At 36.3% G+C, this 25,638-nt stretch overlaps 1 protein-coding gene across 1 annotated transcript in view; it reads right to left on the reverse strand.

Moving 5' to 3' along the window:
• Positions 1–25,638, reverse strand: part of USH2A (usherin) — a 767,091-nt gene that overhangs the window by 432,976 nt on the left and 308,477 nt on the right. Inside the window, exons 23-25 of the mRNA XM_042976063.1 lie at positions 12,203–12,333; positions 4,030–4,156; positions 1,583–1,684 (exon numbers count right to left, since the gene is read on the reverse strand). Of these exons, the coding sequence (XP_042831997.1) occupies positions 1,583–1,684; positions 4,030–4,156; positions 12,203–12,333 (360 nt within the window). The remainder of the gene's footprint in view (positions 1–1,582; positions 1,685–4,029; positions 4,157–12,202; positions 12,334–25,638) is intronic.

Genomic DNA, 25,638 nt, shown 5'->3' on the forward strand with positions numbered 1-25,638 from the left:
TCGCAGCTAAGGTCACACTGCATCCAGTGATGTCCATACTGATCCACACAAAGCTTCGATCTCGGCTTTTGAGTTTATGACTTGATTCGAGGGAAGGTATTCACCAGCAATCAAAGTTCTACAAGGTCAGATTATTTATTTATTTATTTATAATGGAGATATGTCCTCCACAGGAAGGGTACTTGGAGCCAGGTATGCTCTCTTCCCAGTGCCTGTTTGTACCATAGCCAAGACATGTGCTGGATGGACAAAGAACTGGGGCAAAGATTGAGAGCTCGCTCACTCTCGCTCTCTCTCTCTCTCTCTCTCTCTCTCTCTCCCCTCTCCCTCTTTCTCCCTCTCTCTCTTTTTCTCTAGTGGGTGTGTGTGTATGAATGTTTTCGAGAGACTTCTCTCTCTACCTGTCTAAAGTAGTCCAATAAAAACCCTCTCTATTCTAGAGATATCTGAGGAGGCAACTACATTCAGTCTTGGGTATTTAAATATATCCCTCTCCAAATTTCACTGAAAACATTTTATTCCTTTTGATCTTCTTCACCGTTATTCCTTGAAGATCCCCACCCATGAACAATTTATATTTATTTAGGTTCTAGCTCATGTGTAATATTTATGTAGTTACAGTTTACTTCCTGGGAGAGACTGAGGCGATACCCTATATGCCCTTCAATGCAGACATGGGAAAACTACCCTAAAATCTTAGCAATGCTTTTGGAAGGATGTTTTTTTTTTTTCTTTCTGCCTAAGGTTAATTCTGTCCATGGTAGTTTTTATTGGTTTCATTTTGAATCTGTTTTTGTTCTCTCATTCCAAAAATACAGGAATTATTTTGTTTATGTCTTACAGTACTTATGGCATTTGCTTGACATTATACATTTATATATTTGTACCCTCTATTGTGGCAAAGACCACATTTTGTTCATCTGTGGATATCTAAGGTCTGGTTTAGAGCTGATCACATGCTCAATACTCAGGGAAGTTTATTTACCCTGTTTAGAGTATAAATCAAGCCCATAGTTTCCTATTTCTGTGTTGCTTCAGATTAAAATCTAAAAAAATTGACACATAATCCTAAAACAACATTTATTTTTTTAAGTTTATTTATTTTGAGAGAGGGAGAGAGAGTAAGCATGTGCAGGGGAGGAGGAGAGACAGAGAGAGGGAGAGAGAAAATCCTAAGCAGGCTCTGCACTGTCAGCTCAGAGCCCAATGCGGGGCATGAACTCATGAACCATGAGATCATGACCTAAGCCAAAATCAAGAGTTGGATGCTTAACTGACTGAGCCACCCAGGTGCCCCTAAAATAACATGTTTTTGACTGAAATTAGTATCATTCACTTCAAAAGTTTAATATACTTTTTAATAAACTCTTTTTACATATCAGGGGCTGGCACGAAGAATTTAAATGCAAGTAATACATGGTTCCTTTAGAAAAAAGGAAACCTAAGGGACATTTTTGTCTTGATACAGGAATAGCATGAGATAAAATATAATACTATTATTCATACCTTATAATAATGTACTCATACTTGATCCTGTTGTAAATTTTGGTGACAACATATAAATCCTAAAGAGGAAACTCACCAGGATCCTTCCTGAGGACAGTATAACCCTGTGGAAGCCCTCCCACAAACACTCCCGTGTTCCCTCCGATAATAGTGCTCCCATTCGGTGTGGCCGAGGAACCTATGGAAAAGGAGATGAGAATTTCAACTTCCCCAGAATAATCTGGGTTCTGTTCACTTAACAAATGATTAAACCCTTCACTGAGCTTCTGGATACCACTCTTTCTTGGTTCTCCTCTTTATTGTCTTTCTTCAATGGTTCTTCCTCGATGTCCCAACAACTTGATGCTGGAAGGACCAGGTCTCCTGCCTTCTCAGAGCTCTTTCTCTCCCCACATACATGGGTATACGAAGTCCTCTAGATGACTTGGAGTGCTTGGCACCTATGTGAACCACCAGCCCCAAAGACCAAAGGAGGCCTGGGTCCCCATCTATGTTGTGTTCACAGCACACATCTGTTATGATTTCTAACTCCATTCTTCCTTTGAAGGAGAGGTATTTTTTTGTTTCCTCAGACTCAGAGCCCAAACCACTCTAATTAGCCTTACTTCCATGTGGTCCCTTGGTAAGTGCATGCCATCCTTAGCTGACAATTCCCAATGTATATCTTTAGTCTGGAACTCTTCCCTGAACTCAGACTTGTACCCAGAAGTCTACCTGATATTTCCACTTGGATGCCTCATAGATACCTAAGACTGACCATGTTAACACTGAACATCTCTCTCTATATCAGCTTCCCCCATGATCCTGTCAACCTTAGTTATGGCAGCTACATTCTTCCAGTTGCCCAGACCCCAAACTTAGCAGTCATGTTCTACATTAGGGACTAGCAAACTCGTTATGTAAAAGGCCAGGTAGTATATAATTTAGGCTTTGTAGACCAGGCAGCTTTAAGTGGTCACAGGCAATACAAAACAAATGGGTAAAGTTGTGCTCCAATAAAACTTTATAAAATAATGATGAGCAAGATATGGCCCACAAGGGGCTTGCCAATCCTGCTCTACTGGAATCAAATCCTTTTTTTTTTTTTTTAAGTAGGCTTTATACTCAGCACAGAGCCCAATGTGGGGCTTGAACTCACAACCTCAAGATCAAGACTTGAGCTGAGATCAAGAGTCAAATGCTTGACCCACTGAGCCACCCACGCACCTCTTGAATCTAATCCTTTTAATTTAACATTTACAATATACCCAGATTTCTCATTATACCCACAATTTTACTTCTTTGGTTCAAGAAACCATTTTTTTTTATTGCCTGAATTATTTTATAATTATTACAGAAGTTTGTTAACTGCTCTCCATGTTTCCACCCTTGTTCTCTTTAAAATTCATTTCAAAAGAGCAGCCAAAGTGTTCTTTTTAAAGAAAGAAGTCATAACATGTCACTCCTTTCTTGACATTCTCCAATGGCTTCCCTTTTTCCAAGTAAAAGTCCAGAAAACCCTATGTAAAAAGCCCTAATGCCTCCCTTATTGCAGCCTATTATTAGCCCCTTCACCCACTCTTTTTCATAGTGACCTCTTTGTTGGTCCTTAACATGCCATACATATGTTCCTACCTCAGGGCCCTGGCACCTACTATTCTGTTGGCTTGAAACATTCTTTTCCTGGATATTTTCCTGGCTTATCCACCTACTCTCTTTTAGGTCTCTGTTCAAATGTCACCTTACCAAAGAAGAGTTCTCTAACAGTCTTTTATGAAATCAAAACATTCCCCTCTCCAATACATGCATGCGTGCACACACACACTTTCTCTCTTATCTTGCTTTATTATTCTCAGAATATACACTACCTGATACTTGTTCAATATTTATTCTGTTTCCTGCCCCTCTTCTGCCTAAAATGTAAATTCTGCTCTTTGTAGCCAGTGTTTCTAGAGCAATCCCTGGGACACAGTAGGTGCTCATTACAATTCCATATTTCCTGAATAGATTAATAAAAGCCTGCATCATTATACAGGTACTGTAAGTGTTTTATAATTATCTACGGATAGTAGATAGGGTAGGATGGAAAGAATACTAAACTTAAAATTGCAAAGACAGGATAAGTAAGTGTTGAAAGAATGCTGCCTACCAGCTGTGCAAATTGGGAAAAGCTATTTACCTTTTCTGAGCCTCAGCTTCATCACTTCCAAAATGTATGTAATGACCGCTTTACTTTGTCTTTCGCAGGTCAAAAATAAAATGAGAGAACATAAGTAAAAGCCCTTGCAGACTGTAAAGCATTGCAAAAGACAAAATTGCTACTGATGACTTTGCTCTTATTTTTGCTTTACTGAAACGGTGCGTAAAGGAGGAAATGGTTGCCAGACTTCATCATTTTGGGAGCACCCCAAAGGCAAATTCAACAGCAATTCAGGCAAAATGGAGAGGAAATAAACGTGAAAAAAGAGATGTAGAAATATAAGCAACAGAAAAGTATGGCAACGTTAGCATATCAATAGAACCATTCATATATATAGCTCTTACCTGTATACTGCCCATCAAGTGTGATTTGGCCGAAAGCCTGATGCCTAATAGCAATTATTTCGTGCCATTTGCCATCGTTATATTGTTTACCACCATCATTAGTTGTAGTAACTTCCATTGAAGAGCCCTTAAGGAAACAAATGAGTGAATGAGTGAGTGAATGAATGTATATGTTTACAAACTCACACACATATATTTATAGATTTGCTAAAAACCAGTTTATAAGCTTTGACATCCCCATGATGCAAGCATGCCTATATTTCAACAGAACTCAAAGTGAAAGTTGATGCCTGACATCATTCTGCATTTTCTGTGATGTCCTCCTAGAAACAGTACTCAAATCTGAAAAGATCTTCTCTGTGGAATAAAAAATCTCTTAAAAGTACACTTGCATTTTGAGAACTTATATTCATTAGAAAGATAATGAATCTTCTACTCTAAAAGTTTAGCTCTTAAGAATTTTGGTAGAAATATGAAAAAAGAACTTAAAACTAATAAAACGCCATTGAATCTATATTGTGCTAAAGGTAGGGAAATATTTGGCAAAAAGTTTTTCTCTGGCAAAAACATTCACTATACTGCTAATAAGTAGAAGGAATGAGATTCATATAAAAATTAGCCAGTTATCAACACATTGAACATAAATGCATAGTTAAACTTAGTACTCATTGCCTTGTAATCTTAAATCTAGCATTGAAACTTCTATCTAAGGTCATTCTATCATAGTTAAAAATGAGTTCCTAAGCAGTTAAGAGTAGGAAATGGCAGGGGTGCCTGGATGGCTCAGCCAGTTAAGCATCTGACTTCAGCTCAGGTCATCATCTCAGGGTTCATGATTCGAGCCCCATTTAGGGCTGTTAGCACAGAGCCTACATCAGATCCTCTGCAACCCCCCCTTCCCTCCCCTGCTCTCTCTCTCTCTCTCTTAAAAAAATAAATAGGGGCATCTGTGTGGCTCAGTCAGTTAAGCGTCTGACTTCAACTTAGGTCATGACCTAGCAGTCTGTGAGTTCAAGCCCCTCATCAGGCTCTGTGAAAACAGCTCAGAGCCTGGGGCCTATTTCAGATTCTGTGTCTCCCTCTCTCCCTGCCCCTTCCCTGCTTGCTCTCTCTCACTCTCTGTCTCAAAAATAATAAACATTAAACAAAGTTAAGAGTACGAAATGGCAGATATCAAGAACAGAGATTAGCAGAAAGGAGGTAAGGGTAAGGAAACAGAAGGAAGTAGAAGAGAAACCTTCCATCTGAGTACTTCCTAGCCAAGTGGACACTTTTTGGCATATCATGCTTAGTACAGTGTTACTTTTTTTTAGCGTTCATGAGCAAATAAGCCTAGGTAGGAGATATTTCAACTTTGTCACCATCATCAGTTACTACCACTACTATCAAAGAAAAAAACCAGAAAATTACTCCAAACCTTCTAAATGAAAATAAATTTCTTTCTTAATGAAGGTAATTTTCTTAGCAATAATTAACTTCAAATCCATAAAAAATGTTTAAGCCAAAATAGGACTGGGTAAAATATTACAAAATATTTTTTTTAATTAGTTGGATGGAGTGCTTGGCCAAACTCCTATAATTTTGGAATACTGTTTTTCCAAAAGAGAAAAGTAATAATTATCTGATGTAATTGAAGGTTTACATCACAAAAAGTGCAATGTGAGTCACACCATCTTAAGTAAAACATTTCTGTATGTATTTCCCTAAAATAGCTTCGGCAATGTAACATGTCCATTCTACATATTTAATTGGCTCCTGTCAGGCCTCATACAGCGCATGACAACATGTATGACATACAGAAATTCATATCGCAAAAAAACAGCTTTTAATTTCCCATGAGGATGAGTGGGTTGTTTCTCATGTGGACAGTGTCCCAACTTTTATAGACAACTCGATCAGCTAGAAAGATGACCATTTGGTATATCTGTTTTCTAGTCCTTGAATTTTTGTAGGTTGGCTTTCTTTATATCTCTTTCCTCTACATACTCTTTTATTTTCTTCAACCCTATTTCAACATTTTAATATTTTACAAACACACATTTCATTATCGTAGTTTAATAATTAAAACCAGAACTGGTGTCGTGCCCAATTAATGTGCCCTGGTAGCATGCCCATTAGTTTTTCCATTAGTGAATTCAACAATACTAATGGGATTACTAGCATGGGATGCTAATTGGGCGTGACATAAGAAACTGGCTTACTTCTTAGCATACCCTTGCTAATGATGAAATTAATGAGCATTTTATTAAATGCTGTCTCATCAAAGTGTACTTAGTTAGCGTTAAAATTGTTACAAACGATGCTGCATTCTAAAGATCAGGTGTCTGAGTAAGTGGTTCTTCATGTTATGTTTGGCAACAATTTGAAGCATTAACAGTTCTCTACATCAGAAATTACATTCACTGGAGACAAATTCGAGTACATAACATAGAGCTTCGGGATGCCAAATTTGCTTTATACTTGGAAGAACTTAGCATATTATTCTTTTGTGATCATTTGAAAATTATACTCCCCGACCAATGTTAAGAGAGTAATTCTACGATCGATCCTAGTATCATAGCATGCAGTTTATTCTTTCCATTTGGAAAACATCAGACATGTTAAATAAATGCCATTCACACTTGTTTGCAGCTTTCTTCTAATGAAATCAGAATGTTATGTGAATTTCTTCTTAACATCACTGAACGTAAAACATTTAAATGATTCCCACAAGTCATTATTGGCCAATAAAATATCATTTAATCAGGTATATACAAATAGAAATTAATAAAATAAAGAATGGGAGATAATAGCTGGTAGAGACTTAGCCAAAAAATACAGCAATTAAGAATCGGAGGAACTTTACTGTGAATCTTCACAATAATTCCAGGTGTTCGGTTCAAAATATGCGAACACATATCCAATTTTAAATATTATGAAGAATCTTTCCTCCTACCCCAAATACTTATTCACAGAATGCATTTGATCATTGAAAGAAAAGCAAATAAGTTTTTACACCCATAGCCTCTCTGTAGGATTACACTGTTATATAAGGAATTCATGACTTAAGTTTATTAACATATTTCTAAAAACACACACAATAACTTCAAGTTGTTTTGAAACGATGTGCTAGACAGCAGTGACTTTAAGTTACTATAAAAGGCTCTTTTCACAATTCAAATTTAACTCTTTTGAATGGATTCAGGAAAGTAACTTAAAAATAATCATCACTTAAAGTCAAAGTTTCTAACAAACTGAGAAATTAAGACAAATAAGAACTAAATTGTTAAATGATCATTAAAGAGATGGAAATTGTATCCTAGAAAATGGGTAATTTTCTTCAATTATAAGTATACTTTCCCATAGTTATTCAGTCAGTCAGTCAAACTGTCAACAGATATTTATTTATTGAGCATTCTAAGGACTTAGCCGCAGGGATATGTTTCAGGACAAAGCAGAAAGACTTTGCCCTCACCGGTCTATACAGTCTGATACCAAAGATACGTTAAGCAAGTAACTACTTGTCTGATGAGTACAATAAGGTGTTCATTAGATAATCTTATCTCATATAAAGACAAAGGACAGAGAACTGGCAAAATATAAATAATTTGAACATCAATGGGAAGCATATAAAACTCCTAACTTCTTTAAATCTGGGATACCTCTAACTTTCTACAGACAGCTGTATTCCATATTCTGTCCTAAAAACAGAACAAACAATGGAAGAACATTCAAGATTTTCTCCATTCCTCTGGTTCAACAATTCTTGGTCTGAAAATATGTACAGCCTTCATTAAAAAGTTAGCAGATATGTCTACTTAACCTGCATTAGAGTATAAATTCCTCAGTAGTGGGGAAGGATACAGCCTCTGCTAGCTGGAGCTCACTGTTTCATACATAGATGGCATCAGTCCCAAGACCACTTAGTGTAATATATCTGATTACACTTTCTCGAGTACATCCTAAGGTAATCCTGCTCAACTAATACCTTATTTTCTTTTTAATAAATTCATTGTCACTTTCCTGAAAATGCAGGCAACTTTTGCCTTATGGAAAGATACTATTATTTCAGATAAAAAAATCACTTGCCAGGCATCATTAAACCCTTCCATCCCCCTGTTTCTCCAACTTTTGGCCATACCAATTTGATTAATACTTGGCTGGCACCTACCAACTTTTTATACAGGTTAGGATTTGAGTATAGAGAGTAGGGACAGAGCAGCTGGAAAGGTAATGACAGCAATGAGTGCTCTAAGTAATTATCTGAGGGAGAAGGGAAAGGGACAGAAATTATTGGCAATGTCCTGTGAATGCTTCCCTGAACTCTGCTATTGTCTCTTACACTGGACTATCTGATCACTGAAAAGGCAATGACAACGATGAGACAGAGTTTTCTGGCAGCCATTCTCAGGATCATAATGACAATCCTGTGGCTGAGTGGAGTTAACTCGTTTACCCTCCTGTTCTGCAGCATGTTAAGGTACCACATTCTCCCCAAAGGGAAACAACACTGTCCAAAGAGGTGGCAGTCGTGCTTCAGGTCTGGTGAAATCATTTTTGGATTAATTCTGCAAAGACTTTGCCCCACATGTTTGGAGTGCGTGTGTGTACAAGTGTGTGTGCCCGCATGTATGCGTATGGTACTGGATACCGGCGATGAACAACCTAGGCCAGTATCTGGTTGCAAATGTAGCTCTGGGATGTGCATGGTCATCTAGAATCACACAGACACTGGGATGGACATTCATGAAGGACATGGCCAACTGTAAGTGCAAGGCAGCATGAAGCCACCATAGGACATCTCTCCGAGTACTGTTCCTTCCCTGCCCTCTCCGACTTGGGCAGAGACTCTGTTCTCCAACTGGGGGAGAAGAGGCCCAGATGAGCAACGGGAAGTAGGGAATGGCATCGCATTCATTTCTCACCACTGTGCTCCAGTGCATAACTGCATAACACAGTGCCGGGAGTACAAAAGTTGTGTAACCAAATGGCATTGAATGAAATAAAGTAAATCCAGGGCCAGTGTCATCACTAAATTATTGTGTGACCCTAGTTAAACCACTTCCTCTAAAGCTGGGATGAAAACAATACCTACCTCAAGTGGCCACTTCAAGAATGAAGTCAGATAATTAATGTGAACCCACTTTGTATACTTTCAAAGCTCTATGACTAAGCGGTTACACAATTAAGGTTTTTCTCTATCTGGCATCTTCTCAAATATTCCCGGATATTAATAGGTTGAGGAAAGAAACACAGAGCCAGATTTTTCTTTCTCATTGACATTCTTCTATTTTACCGTACTGTTTTCCTCTCTTTTCATGATTTTTGTTGATTTTTACCATCTAGCATTTAGTCTCTCTTTTCACCTTGTTAATTTGGATGTTCTGGGAACATCTTCATTTTATCAATAATTAATGTCTTTTTCACAGCATTTAAAACATTCTTGCCTATCCATTTTATGAAAATAAGACACCAACGCGATCTATTCCCCTACTGCCTTCTCCACTAGGTTGATACCTTTAGAAACTTTTAAATCACTCATCTTTCCCTCTCCTTCAACTTTCAGTAATTTTAGCACCAAACAACTATTAGAGGTGTATTTGTTTGTCCGCTTTGCCTTTGCCACGTGTCTCCTCTATTTCAAAGATTCTTTGGCAGTGTAAAACACATTTCTAGTCACACTGTCATTAAATATTTAAGGTGAACTTAGTATTGTCAGGTTTAATATTCACCACTGCTTTTCCTCTTTATAGTTCAGACTTTTTTTCTTTCCTTTTGGTTAGAAGCCAAAAGGCTTGATATATTTCCTTCCAATATGGCACATGGATGGTATTTTATCTGAGTCTCCAGGTATTTAACAAGCATTATTCTTTCATGTTAAAAAGCAGTATAATACTGGAGTTAAAAATCATGGTCTTTGGAGGTGGATTGCCAGGGTTTCAGTCCTGGCTTCATCACTGATTAGTTGGATGATGCCAGGGAAATTAATTTAACTGTGGCTCAGATTGTATTTTTACTTGTAAAGTGGGATTACGAGTATCCACATCAGAGTTGTGGTATTTAAATGTGTGTGTGCATGTGCGTGTGTGTGTGTGTGTGTGTACACATTGTGTGAACACTTACAGTAATGCCTGGCACATAGAGATCCTATAGAGGCAATAGTTTGCTTAATCTTGATTAAAACTTCATCAGTCCTTTCAATAAATTTATAATCCATTATTTATTAAAAGGATATCCTCTCCTACTTTATATTCCATTATTTTCTCTCATCCTTTGTATCCTTTTTATCGTCCAGGTGTTTTTTGTTCTCCTTTTGAATTTCTTCTTAGTAGTCTCCATCTTTTTAAATCTTGTTACATATTTTGACCTGCTAATCTGAGGCTCAGAAGTATCTTCTTTCTAATTAATCTACTTAAAGTTCTCAAATGATAAATAATATTTTCAGTTCTGTAATTGAATCAACTTCAGCATGCTGGTTGTTGTATTTTCGTTCCCAATTGCCATCTGCCTGGCCTTCTGAGACAGCTGCTTCTTCTCCCGTTCTCTCTGGCTGCTGGATCTGCTTATGTGTGATGCTATTTCTTCTTTGCTCACTCACTGCCCACCTATGGACACCCCTTAGGAAACTGCAATTCTACAGGACACATAGAAGTCCTTGCGCCTGAGGACCTATCAAGTACTGGCCCTGTAGTTATCAGATCCCCATTGAAACACCAGGCAGAAAACTTTCTTCCTTGGTTTTTCCAGCTGCCAACTCATGGCTCTTCCAACATCCTGAAACACCAAGGGCCCACCCTGCCTCTTGAGGCCCCTGAAAGGAGCCTGGCATGATGCTCAAATACATCTAGTCCAGCAGGCCCTGCCTTTCCTCTCCAAGGTGTGTGGGTGTTCGGGATGTATTAAGAGGTGATCCTCCCCCGGAGCTCTTGGCCCATGCCTTAGATCAGGAAGGAAAAGTCATGCCAGCTTTACAGTGTAATGTAAAACATTTATTTGGCAAGCATAATTTATGACTTAGATCAGCAGTTTTAAGTTGAAAACCTGAGGAAACAGAAAGTAAAACATCTTTTACAAAGTTTTACTCATTTCTCAATTACTCACAGGCCCAATACAGTGCCTAATGTCAAATTCCTACCAATATTTGTTTAACTAAAGGGAAGACAACTATTCAACGCTTTCCCATTGCCCTTAGGAAAAGTTTATATCTTCGCATTTGCTTACAAGGCCCTACATGACTTGGTTTCCACCCAGCTTTTCAACCTCACACTTTTCTCTTTGTTTCATCCCTCAGCCATCTTGGATTCATCTCAATGTATACAATGTCATGTTCTTATGTACCTCAGGCACTTAAGATTTGCTATTTGCTCTGCCTGGAAATTATATTCCCAGTGCCTTCCTCGATCTTTCATTAGTATCTCCTATGTCCTGTCCCACCTCAAACACACATCTTCCTGAACAGACATATGCTCTTGTTCTGACCGACTTTTCCTCATTGTTTTGCATCTCAGTTAAATACCACATTTTCAGAGAAGATTGACAACTCAGCAAAGAAAGCCCTTTTATTTTATGCTCCCATAATGCTTAGCATTTTTTACTTCTCTTTCTTAATATACATGAATACTTTAAATTAGTTTTTTCAGTGTATCCTCCTCAGACTGTTTCATAAGGCCATGGGCACATTTAACTTTAAAACTATTGCAGTCTGCAACACCCAGCATTATACTACCTGATAGGCCCTTAAATAGTTGTTGGCAAACAAAGGAGGCATGGAGAGAGGAAGGAAGGAAAGAAGGAAGGAAGAAAGAGTCGGGGGAGACAGAGAGAAAGAGGGAGAGAGGAGGAAGAGAGAAAGTGGAAGAATAAAGGGTGATATAATTTTGCTTACAAGGAAAATAACCAGCCTTTTCGAATTTACATAAAACTTTTCCCTTTATGATAAGACAGCATATGGTTGTTAAGCATGTAGACTCTCAGTCAGACTATGTGGTTTGAAAGTCAGCTCTGCTATTTCAGCTGTGGGAGAGTCATCACCACCATGGTAGGTTTCATTTTCTCCATTGGTAAAGTGGGGCTAATAATAGTACTTACCTCCAAGCTTTTGGTGAGGATTCAGTGTGAAAATACAAGCGCTTACCTCAGTACCTGGCACCTAGGACGCTCTCAGAAATATCAAGTCTTATGACTACTCATTTACCTGAGGATCGAAAAGAAAATAAGGACGTCCATTCTTCAACTGAAGTGCAAAATACTCTTCCTGATTGCCAGGTGATGCAGCAAAGACAATCAAACCTTCAGGCACCCTTGTTCGAAAACTGGCCTTAATGCCTGGAGACAAGTGCAATCAGCAAATCAGTGCTGGGGTTTTGTTGATTCTTTCTGATAAACGTACATTTACTTTCATTATTATTTATGATGCAGTGAGTACAGTCAGGGAATTATACACAGCAATGGACTGGTCCTAGCCATTTGGTTTTAAATACAACCTATTATGAATGCCAACCTGTTCTTGGAGACTCAAGCCTGCACTCCCACTAATCAATATATAATGTACTTTAAATTTATGCAAAACTCATCAACATATAAAGACATGTTGTCAACCCAAAACTGGATATTCAGAGTATCAACGTGAAAATATTATCAGAGCCATAAAAATAAATGGGTTTTTGACATGAATGAAAGGACCACAGGGCACCTCATTTAAAATGCCTATATTTAAAGAATCAATCTAGTAATAGAAGCTAAGAACTGGAAAGACCTGCTATGAAGCAGCCCAGAGAGCTAATTTTCTGAAACAGGATCCTGTAACCAAATGGTCTACAGCCTTTAAAAGTTCAGGGTCTCCTTCACCCTTCAGATAACCTACGAGCACTGCCCTTGACACAGAGTGCTCTTGTCTCACAGGAATTTCCCCAGCTCTGGAAGCAGGGGAAGCTTGTGATGGTCTCATAAACTGTCTTCCCACTACCCTACATGGTCCCAACTCCATTCGATCTGGAATCCCACTCACTTACAGCACTCTTCCTGTGTATCACACACTTCACTTCATGTTTTGAAAGTGGCAAAGAAGTTTAAGAGGTGCAGTCTTTGTTCTCAAAGAGTTTCCAGTTTAGTTGGAAATTAAAACAAAAAATGTATGTGTCTTAACAGGCAAATCGTACAAGGAGAATAAAATAAGAGGTCAAGAACTTATGTAAGAATCAAATACCAGCTTGAGATCACAATATTAAATAATTAGTGAAACTGATTTGAGTAGTAATACAGTCAACCATAACTATGGAAGTTTGAAGGAGAGAAAGCCCCCTTCAGGCTGGGCTGGTAACCAAATTTCTTACATAGATGGGGTTTTAATTGGGGATCAACAGACTGCACCTGCTGCAGGAGCCCTGTCAGACTCATCTTTCCACCCCATTCATCCCATGATGGCTAGGTGCACTTATTAAATATTTTGAGAGTCTGGAGGAGGAGAAATGAGAGGGGGTGCATCAGAGGTAAGGGGGAAGTTTTAGCATAATTGTGGAGACAGGGAAGCAGAAGTCATTTCGTGAGTACTGTATTATCATTTTTTAACTATGCATCAATGCAACATTCACATTAACTGAGTACTCTGCTACACAGTAAAAAAGAAAAAAAACTAACAAGCCAGTACCTGACATTAACTTAACTTCTAGCTAAGAAAACAGACAAAACAAAATCCAGTAATGAGGTGTGATAAGTGATATAGACATATTTATAAGACATAATTTGATTCAAAAGGATTGAGGCAGGTTTTACAGAAAATATGATGCTTGAAATTGTTTTCAGAAAGTAGAAAGGACTTTAGGGGAAACCTCAAAGGGCTAGAGGTGTGGAAAGTATTAAAGAATGTTGGATGTGAGGGAGTTCAGATGAATCTGGAAAGACGGGCAAGACCACATCTTAGCCTATCTGCCATAGACTATCTAGCTTGAGAAGCTTGGGTAGAAGACAAAGATGAGGGGCGCCTGGGTGGCGCAGTCGGTTAAGCGTCCGACTTCAGCCAGGTCACGATCTCGCGGTCTGTGAGTTCGAGCCCCGCGTCAGGCTCTGGGCTGATGGCTCGGAGCCTGGAGCCTGTTTCCGATTCTGTGTCTCCCTCTCTCTCTGCCCCTCCCCCGTTCATGCTCTGTCTCTCTCTGTCCCAAAAATAAATAAAAAACGTTGAAAAAAAAAATTAAAAAAAAAAAAAAAAAAAGAAGACAAAGATGAAAAGGCAGGTTGTGTGATAAGTATCTTTAGAGTGAAGTTTTTTTAACACTTTAACAGCAAAGGCAATCCTGGAAGATAGGCTTCAGACTTTCCCAAGAGGCAACTCAAATTTTTCCCAGCCTTCTTAGCTTCTGCATCTTCAGCTTCCAGGTTTTTTTGTGCTTTGGCCCTTTGAAACATATTTGTCCTACGCATTTTGATATTACATTGCCTCATATTCCGATTCTCTTCCTCCTAGCTTCTAGGACATTATTATGTCCTTGTTAGACTTATACCTGGTCTCTCCCAGTGTCTCTCTGACTCCACAAAATAAGATTGTTGGTCCCAACAAATCACTCTTCAGTGTTCAAATTCATTTGAATCCTTGCTACTAGTTCATCTCTCGTACTAAATTTACTTAGCTAAATTCCAGATTGGAATTTACCCTATAGACTAAAGGAAGGTATTAAACCTTGGGTGCAGAAAGGGAATAGGGTGCTCAAAGTCAGGATTAAGGCAACCAAACTAATGGGGGGATATATGAAAGATACAGATAATTTAGCCACAGAGGAACCAGTTAGGATATCACTATGCTTTGGGGGAATAAGATGATAAAATTTTTAATTAAGAACTGACAAGTAACTAAATGGGTTGAAAGGAAAACTCTGTATATTTTAGAAGAAACTCATTAAGACATGTTGATATGAGGTGATGATGTGGGACTACATGGTGAATCCTTTTCATCAATCACTGGAGGGAAAAAGCATCATTATTAACAGAAATAGAAAGGTCAGGTAAAGAAGAAAATATGGGGTTGAGGACATAAGTTCAGTTGGGGTACAATGCATTTATATTAGTTATGTTAAAACCTATCCATCATTTAGAAACAAGAAACTAAATCTTAGAAAAGAAGATGAGTCTAGAAAAATAAATTGGCAAACACCTGTCAAGAATCCATGTCTCCTGGAGGCAGAATATAGAGAAAGAAGAACCACCTTTAGGGGAAATGCCCCACATTTAGAAAATAAAAAAAAAAAAAACAAATAAAATAAATGAAACAAAAAGAAAAGAAACAATAACAAAGTCAGAACAATGATGATAATACTGTAAAACAGAAGCCTAGATAAGAGAACGTTAAGAAGGCAAAGTTCGTTAACCATGTGACACTTCCTGTAAGCCCAGAATAATTACACCTCAAGAAAAGATTACAAAGCTGATACTTACTAATCATTAGACATAATCATTTTCAGTAGAACGCAATGGTCCAGAGCCCAAACTACTGGGTGATAAGAATTGAGAGAATGGATGAATAAGTAATGTATATACAACACTCATCACAAAAATCTGATAAAGAAGGAAATGGGAGGCAAAGAAATAAATTACTTGGGTACACCAATCAAGTTAAAGGAGGAGACACCTGCCAGCAAAAGCACAGACTTGGTCAAAGTGTGGTCGACAGTGTGACTAGAGAACAGTTCTATCTCTACCAACTCTTCTCCTCTTAAGCTTCTCTCCTTCGGGTCTAGAGTAGTTCTCTCCAACAGACATCTTACCTTCTTGTTATTGTTTTTCAAATTTTATATGTGATATCAAATACTATAATTAAAACTATTACTTTAAAATTAAACACCTGGCAGCATTTGGGTGGCTCGGTAGGTTAAGCGTCAGACTCCATCTCTGGTCAGGTCATGACCTTATGGTTCATGAGATCGAGACCTGTGTGGGGCTCTGCACTGACATCACGGAGCCTGCTTGGGATTCTCTCTCTCCCTCTCTCCCTCCCTCCCTCTCTCCCTCTCTCCCTCTCTCTTTGCCTATCTCTCTCTCTCTCCCTCTCTCTCTCTCTCTCTGCCCTTCTCTCTCTCTCTGTCTCTTTCTCTCAAAATAAATAGATGAACTTAAAAAATAAATAAAAAATTAAACAGATGAAGGTGATTTCATACAAATAGCTACAATTCAGGACATGAAGATGACAAAATTCTCTATTACTGTACTGGTGGCATCTATGTGGCAATAGACAAGAGAGCAACAGTAAGAATTTGAATGAGGGAAGAAATTAATTGATCTGGAAATACAATTACTTGTTCCTAACTGATAGGAAATGTATTAAATGGAATGGAATCAGGGTAAGAATTACAGGAATATTTAGCCAAGTTATACTTGGGAATAAGTCAACTAATATTACATGCTGTTCATGGGATATAAAAGTGCATGTGTTTTTCAGATACAGCATTTGATTTATAGATTTTACACTTGTGTAACAAAGAAATGCACTTTTAGCCCAACTAAAATATAATACTTTACACCAATGAAAGAAAATTTCCTATGAGAAGAGAGCATTTAGTGTAATAAAGGGTAATTTGATTTGAGGTTGTAGGATCAACTTTCCCCTAGGTTTTCAAATAATTCAGTGTTGTCATTTTTTCCCTTACATTAGAAAGAATGAATTTTTTGCATGTATTCTAGGAAGAAATGATCAATGCACTCATCCACTGAAACTTCATGTTCTTGATAATATTGCCATAGACAGAGATAAATCCTATCCTCTGAGCCCAAAGTCTTAAATCCTGTAATCAATTTTAAATAAACTAAATTCACATATAAATGTATTTGCATGTAAATATAACAATATAATAATTTATACAATATTTCAAAGAAAATGTTATTGAGTTTGCCATGAGACAGAATAGTAAAATGCCTAATTGTTCAAAATCATCACCCTTCCTTTTCCTGTAAGAAGATTATATATTTGTATGACCCCATCCATTGATTTTAGGCTCAGCCATGTGCCTTTTGTTGGGCAAAGGAATGGAAACAGACATGTGGCACCCTGAGAGAGCAGAAGTTTTTTGTTGTGTTTTGTTGTAATTTTTTTAATGTTTATTCATTCTCAAGAGAGAGAGACAGACAGAGCAAGAGCAGGAGAGGGAGATAGAGAGGGAGACACAGAATTCAAAGCAGCCTCCAGGCTCTGAGCTGTCAGAAAGAGCTCAACACGGGGCTCGAACTCATGAGCAGTGAGATCATGACCTGAACCGAAGTCGGATGCTTAACCAACTAAGCGACCCAGGTGCCCCAAGAGCAGAAGTTTTAAATATAGATATGTGATTGAACTTGACCCTTCTTCCCCTATGCCTCATGCATGGGCTTTCATCCTGTCCCAAGAATAAGAAGACATTGGGCCAGAGCCAAGTGGTACCAAAGGAATTTTTACTTTAAAGCTTTGTGTTAAGGAGCATGCTGACTCAAATGAATAGAAGGGTAAGAAACATACATTTCACCCTTGCCTAAAATTTAGATTTTGATTTTAAAAAAAGAGAGGACATATTCTAAAGTTCAATATTTTTTGTTTCAAGTATCTGGATAAATAATACAGCATTCTTCTATCTCAATATTTATTCGTTCACTCCAGAAACATTTAAGGAAGGCATACTTTGTGCAGCTCTTTGGATACACAGATGTATAAAATACACGTTTTATAAAATAAAATGGTATAACATTTTAAAAAATCTAAAAATCCAAGATCTAGATAGAAGTACTTAACTTTTATGCAAATATGTTTTATAACTTTAAATATTTAATCATAAAAGCAATACAGTTACAGGGCCATGGAATAGGCAAAGAGTTCTTAAATAATAAGGCAAAACTATAATAGAAAGGGAAAGGTGATAAATTATCCTATGTTAGAAATAAAAACTCTTGTCTAACAAAAGGCATGAATGGGAAAGTGAAAAGGCAACTAACGTAGTAGGAGAAGATATTTGCACTACATACTTGTGATAACAGATACATATCTAGAATACATCCTACAAATGCACAAGAAAAAGACAACCAACCCATTAGAAAATTGGGGGCAAATAGATTTTCAAGAAAGATTATAGCCAAGGGACCAATCAACAAAGAAAAGATGCTCAGGATCACTAGTCATCAGAGAAATGCAAAACAAAATGCAGTACCACTAAACATCCACCAATATGGCTGAAATGAAATAGAAAATACAGGGGCACCTTGGTGGCTCAGTCGGTTAAGCTTGACTTTGATTCAGGTCATGATCTCACAGTTCATGAGTTTGAGCCCCACATCAGGCTTTGCACTGATAACACAGAGCCTGCTTTGGATTCTCTGTCTTCATCTCTCTCTGCCCCTCCCCTGCTGGCCCTTGCTTTCTCTCTCTCCTCTCTCTCTCTCTCTCTCTCTCTCACACACACACACACACACACACAAATAAATAAACATTAAAAAATTAAATTAAAAAAAAGAAAATACAAAGTGTAGCCAAAAGGTAGAGTAACTGGAATGCTCACAAACTACTAGTGGGAGTATAAATTGATACAACCACTTTGAAAAACTGGCACTATTTATACATTATCCGTATGTCTTCTAAATATATGCACACCACGTGATCTAGCTATTCCACTCCAAGGTATATATCCCCCAAAATTCATAGGTTCAGGAAGATATACAAGTACATTTATACTTGTATAGTGGTGGTATAATGAATTACTTTTCATTATACCATCAAACTGGAATGTGTACAAATGCCCATCAACTACAGAAAGGATAAAGAGATGGGATACAGTACAGCACTGAAAGTGAACAAACCAAACTACATTCAACTGCATGCATAAATCTCACAAACACGACATTCTGGAAAAAATACTAGGTAGAGTAGAATGCACACTGCGTAATCTCAACTATATCAAGTTTAAAACCAAGCAAATTAAATCAGTGGTGTCGGACATCAGGATAACGGTAGTCCTGGTTGTGACGTAGAACAGCTCTGCATAATGCAGAGCTTCTGGGGGCCCTGAAGATGGTTTATTTAATAATCTGGGTGCTGGATATGCAGGGCTAGTCAGTTTTTGAAATCCATCAACTTGTACACTTATGATTTTTGCACTTTATATACGTTAAACTTCAATACAGAAGTTTGCCAAAAATGAATAAATAATAGTTACGTAAAATTCAAACACTATAGAATTATAGAAGCTAAAAGTGAAAGTTCTCTGTAGTCCTACCTGCCATCATCAGAGAAACCACTGGCAACAATTTGGCAAATTTTTTCTCAGAATTTTTTACACACAAACTCTTGCATTTAGCACACACACAAAGGTCATTGTTTATTTGTTTTCTCCTTACTGAAATTGGAGTATATCACACATTCTATTCTACATGTTTCAAAAATAATTTTTAATATATATTGTATATATTGGAGGTGTACATAATATGATATACATATACATAGTAAAATGATTACTATAGTCAAGCTAATTAACATATCATACATTCACATAGTTATCATTTTTGTGTGCGTGATGAGTACATTTCAAATTACTCTCTTAGCGCCTTTCCAGTGTTCAATACAGTATTATTAAGTAGAGTCATCATACCTACATGTTAGATCTCTTATTCATCCTAAATAAACCCAAATTTGCACCCTTTGACCAATATTTCCCTAGCTTCTGGTAACCACCATCCTACTCTGTTTTTATGCGTTTGAGGGATTTCTTTGTTTGTTTGTTGTTTTGCTTCTTATTCACATACAAGTGAGACCTTATAGTATGTGTCTTTCTCTGTGTGGCTTATTTCACTCAGCATAATATCCTTCAGCTTCATCCATGTTGTCACAAATAGTAGGATTTCTTTTTACGTGGCTGAATAATATTCCATTACATATATACATGTATGTATGTGTGTGTATGTGTGTGTATAGCATTTTCTTTATCCATTCATCCATTGATGGACGCTTGGGTTGTTTCCATATCTTAGCTATTGTGAGCAATGCTTCTGGTAAGTTTTTTTCACTTATTAACATATAGCAGATATCTTTCCACATCAGCTGACAACAATATATAGTCATTTCTCCAATGACTAAATACATTTACCATGGTTTATTTTATAATTTTATCATAGATAGCATTTAGTTAGTTTCTCATTTTTTATAGCAAAGGTATTACTGTGACAAACATTTTTTTTTGCATTTTTTTTTAAATTTATTTTGAGAGAGACAGAGACAGTGCAAGGGGAAGAAGAACAGAGAGAGAGGGAGAGAGAGAATCCCAAGCAGTGTGAAGCCTTCCAGCGCAGAGCCCGATGAACCCACAAAGCGATTGAACCCATGAAGCTGTGAGATCATGACCTGAGCCAAAAGCAAGAGCTGAACTCTTAACTGCCTGAGCCACCCAGATGCCCCTTTTTTTCTTGCATTTTTAAACTCTAAGATAATGTCCAGTTGATAAGAGTAAATATTTAAAAATTAAAAATTGTATAAATATTGCTCCATCTATCACCTCTCACAACTAATAATTAATTCAGATACTTTTCCATAGTGTGAATGACCATTTCCCCAGACTCTGGCCGACAATAAACAGTTCAAAATCTGAGATGCAAAGAATGGGAACTCAGTGTTGTTTTTTGCACTTTACTGTATATATGCTAAATTTCATTTTTTATGTTATTAGTGATGATGAGATTTTTCAGATTTTCATATATATTTTCATAAATATATATATGTCAGCCATAAAAAAATAGCCATACATTTTTTTAGGAGCTATACACACCAATATCCTTTGCCCAACTTCAAAGACTTCATTTTATTTGTTTCTACTTAATTTACTTGAGTTCTGTACACATTTTGAATCATTCTGTGTTATGAATCATCATTCTCTGTCTCCTGGATTATTGTGGTTGTTTCCCCTAAATGATCTTCCTTTTTCCATCCTTGCTCCATGACTACCTCTTCCAACCAACCAACCAACACACACACACACACACATACACACACACACACACACACACACACACACACACACACACACACACTATGGTCTATTCCAAAATAATAGCTGGAGTGATACCATCAAAAGGCAATGCTGGTCATGTCCCTCCTCCTTTTGGTACTCGCCAAAGACTTCCTGTCTTACACTAAGTAAAAGCCAAAGTCATCACAGTAGTCTATAACATCCTAAATAATCCAGTTTCCACTACATCTTTCATTTCCTATTATGCTTCCTCTCCCTTTTTCCACTCTTGCTACCTCAATAATTGTTCTTCCTCTCTGCCTGGGAATATCTTTCCCAGGCATCTCTGCATGGTTTTCCATCTCATCTTCTATGGGTCTTTTTTTTCCAGTCCAACTTCACTAAGAAGTCATCATGACTGGTCTACTAACAGTTCTAACCCTCCTCCGCTTTACCTGTTGCCCTAATGCCACTCATCAACGCCAGCCTTCCCTCCACTTTTATCATTTATTTACTTCATATTTTCATCCCCTAAAATGGAAGCCCAGAAGAGTACCTGCTTTTTTTCTAAGACCTCAATAAATTTTGTGGAATATTTGATGTTGATACTTTATATAAATATTTCAAATATTTCCTCCCAGTTTGTTCTATACCTTTTACCTCTAGGTTGTCTTTTTTTTTTAACAATCCCGTGGGCTAAAATGAAAAGATTAAAAATTTTAAAGTATTCATTTCTTCTGGAATTCATTCTTGAATTAGAAAATATTTCACTACCCACAAAATAACAAAAAGTAGTCTTCAATATTTTCTTCCCGCATATTCATGATATTTTTTTTGACATATAAAATTTTAGTCTTGATGATTTCACTTCCCATTGGACAATGCTGACAGCCTAATAAAAATCTTTCCATAGTTCCTCGAAAAACAATTCTAATCAAGAAAGGGAGCAAATATAAAGCCACCCATACCCCAACCTACAGAGTCACTAGAAAATGGAGAATACTAAAAACATGAACATGTGAGTTGGGGAAACGAACATTTTAAACCGGTGGAGCCAGCACCAGAGTTCACACTGGAATCAATAGTAAGATAGACAATGAACAGAAACATAGAAAATCATCCCCTGAAAGTCAGTCCCTCCCTGAGTGAAAAAAAAAAAGAGAATAGGATTTGAGCCTGTTGGATCAACACTGGCTACCAGGAAATCCAAAGAATGAGGCACAAGATAGGGCCCAGGAAAAGAAAGGGCAGTTTGTCAAATGTACTGTTTCTGGGGAAAAGCAGGGTCACCTGAAGGGGCCATATTTCTTAAAATCAAAGAAGGAACCAAAAGGAAATTAAGAATTCAACAGACACAAAAGAGGTTTCATAAAATCAGAAAATACACAAACCACCCACAGAAAGCACCAACAATCAAAGAAACCATCTTTCACTGAAACAACAGGATATGTCTCTCCTGAAGCAAGAAACCTACCAAATGACCACAAACCTCCATCCCACTGGCATACCCTTGTTATTGCAGAATAAGGATATTGCAAGACACTTAAAGATGATTGGAAATTATCAAGTAATATCCATATAAAGCTACTGTAAGAGTGACAACAAAAACATTTTAACCCAATGAAAATTCTTCTCTCCAAAATCCAAGCAGAAGGAGATAAGGAAAAAAAAAAAAAAAAAAAAAGAAGGAGATAAGGAAACTGTAATACTACTTCCCAGCATGAATGACAGAGCTTCCAGAAAACATTTGCAGGTATGGAAAAAAAACATTCTATCAGAATTTCAACATCTCAGAACCCACATGGATATGTAGAATATGCAAAGGAAAATCTACAACTCATTAATAAAAAGTCAAACAATCCCTTGAAACATGGACAGACACTTATACAGACACTTGACAAAAAAAAAAACCCACAAAACAAAAAACAAAAAACAAAACCCTGATATGCAAACAACAAAGGATTACAAGAAAGATGCTCAATTCATCAATCACTAGGGAAATGCAACATCAACTCTCACCAGAATGAATGGCTAAAATTAAAAATACTAAATTCTGCACTCACTAGAGAATGGCTAAAATTAGATTTTACAATTAAAAAAAATCAAAATTCCAGTAAGCACGATGCAATTGGAACTCTCTTGTATTGCTGTTATAAGTTTAGGATGAAAACAGCATTTTGAAAACCAGTGTAGCATTTTCTTACTAAGTTAAGCATGTACTTAGACTATGACCCATTCTATGGCTTGCCTTTTTATTTTCTTAGAATCTTCTGAAAAAGTTGAATTTGCCCTTTTTTAATTGATAATGCTGTTTGTATCCATCATCAAGATATTTTCTCATTTTTCATCTATAAGTTTTTGCAATTTTAGTTTTTACTTTTAGCTCTATGATTCCATCTAATTTAATCTGCACGTATGATGTAAGGTAGGAGTCAAGCTTCATTTGTTTCCACACCACTCTATACAATATCATTTGTTGAAAAGACCGTACTTTCCCCATCGAATTGCCTTAACTCCATCAAATTTCATGGACACTGAAAGTTTGAGTTTACTTCTAATCTATTTGCGAGTACTTACACAAATACTACCAAGTCTTGATCATTGTGGTTTTATTGTAAATCTTGGAATCAGATAGCATTAACTCTACCACATTTATTATGCTTTATTCAATATTGTTTTAGAATATTTTAGACATTTGGGTTTCCTTTTTAACTTGTAGAATGAACTTGAGAATTTCTTCAAAAAAGTTTACTGTAATTTTGAATGGAATTAAATTAAATCTACAGATTGACTTGAAAGGGAATGGCTTTTATAACAAAATTTTGTTTTTATAACAATATTTTATTTTTAAATCACAATTATGGCAAATATTTACTCACTTAGGTTTCCTTTAATTTTCCTAAGTTATGTTTTATAGTTTTGAGTGTAGAATTTTCCATTTAGTTTAATTTTTTAAGTATATTGTTTTGAATTTTCCTTTAAATGCCATTTCACAGTTTTAATAGTTTATTACTAGTATATTTGATTCATTTTATTTATATTGAATTTCTATACTGCAACCTTTCTGGATTTGTCTTATTCTAGTTCTTGTTTAGAGATTAAACATACATATATAATCATGGCAATTATAAATAAAGAGATTTTTCTTTTCCTTTCCAATATTTATGCCTTTTATTATATTTTATTGCTTCATTGCAGTGGCTGAGACCACCAGTAAAATTTGAATGCTGACTTAATTCCTATCTTAAAAGCAAAGCATGTAAAATTTCACTATTATACATATTAGCTGTAGGGTCTTTATAGCAGTCATTTATCTAATTGAGAAAAATTCCTAAGTTTGCTAAAAGTTTTCATTACAAGTAGGTGTTAAATTTTGTCAGATGCTTTTTACATCTGTTGAGATGATTTGCTATTTGTTCTAATTCCTCTATTAATGTGGTGAACCATATTGATTGAATTTTAAAAATAATCCAGAATCCCTTACCATTCCGGCCTTCACCTCCTAATAATGTTACAAGCCAACTTTGGGCTTTGTTATCTGTTTCTACTTCACTGATATCTGCTATTATCTTAACTATCTTCACATTTCTTATTATTTGGGTTTAATTTATTCTCTTGTTAGTGTTAAAAAGAAACCCGGGAACGCTTAAATCTTTTTCTTGTGAGATAATCACTTAACCTATACATTTCCCTCTGAACACTATCTTAGCTGAATTCCAAAAGCTGATATGCTGTACTTTTGTTAACTTTAAAATTTTCAATTTTTAAAATTTCCCTTGTGATTTTTTTTGACTCATGGGTTATTTAGAAATGAGTTAATTTTAAATATTTAGAAATGTCCTAGATATCATTCAAATTGATTTCTAATCTAATTCCATGTGGTCAGAGAATATACTCTATGAGTTCAATCCTTTGAAATTTATTGAAACTTCTTTATGGCCCAGTTTATACTTTCCATGTTTATTTGAAAAGGATGAGTATTTTGCAGTTTTGGACCTAGTGTTCAATAAATGCCATTTAAGTTTGTTGGTAACGTTATTTTTTCTATATTGTTACAAATTTAAAAACTCTTCTTCCACTGATTAAGAAATCATTTACAAATCTTCAAATGGGGGTGCTGAATTTGTCTATTTTTTCCTCTGTTTTGTTTCACATATTTTGCTTCATATATTCTGAAACTCTGTTATTACATACAAATACACTTAAGATATTTTCTTCTTGAAGGATTGACTATTATTGTGAAATATTTTTATTTCTGGTAAAACTACTAGTCTTGAAGATACTTTGTTTGATATAAATATTGCCACTACCATTTTCTTATAAAAAGTCTTTTAGGTTCATTTTTCCATCCTTTTACTTTGAACCCATTTGTTATTTTATACTTAAACTGCACGTCTTTTAAACACTATGTATTTGAATCTTGGCCTTTTAGTCACTCTGATAACCTTTGCCTTATGATTGGTGTGTTTGGAACATTTATATTCAATGTAGTTATCAATAAGCTTAAATTTAAGTTTACCATCTTACTATTTGTCTTTCTTCTTATTATTTTATTTATTTTTATTTTTTTGCATTTCTTCTTTATTCTTTTATTGTGACTCCTCTACCTTGTTTTGGATTAGTGGAGTTATTTTAACATGCCATTTTATTTCTTTCCTCATTTCTTTAGCTAAACTTTTTTAAATGG

The sequence above is a fragment of the Panthera tigris genome, chromosome F3 (genome assembly GCF_018350195.1).
Source record: "Panthera tigris isolate Pti1 chromosome F3, P.tigris_Pti1_mat1.1, whole genome shotgun sequence".
NCBI lineage: Eukaryota > Metazoa > Chordata > Mammalia > Carnivora > Felidae > Panthera > Panthera tigris.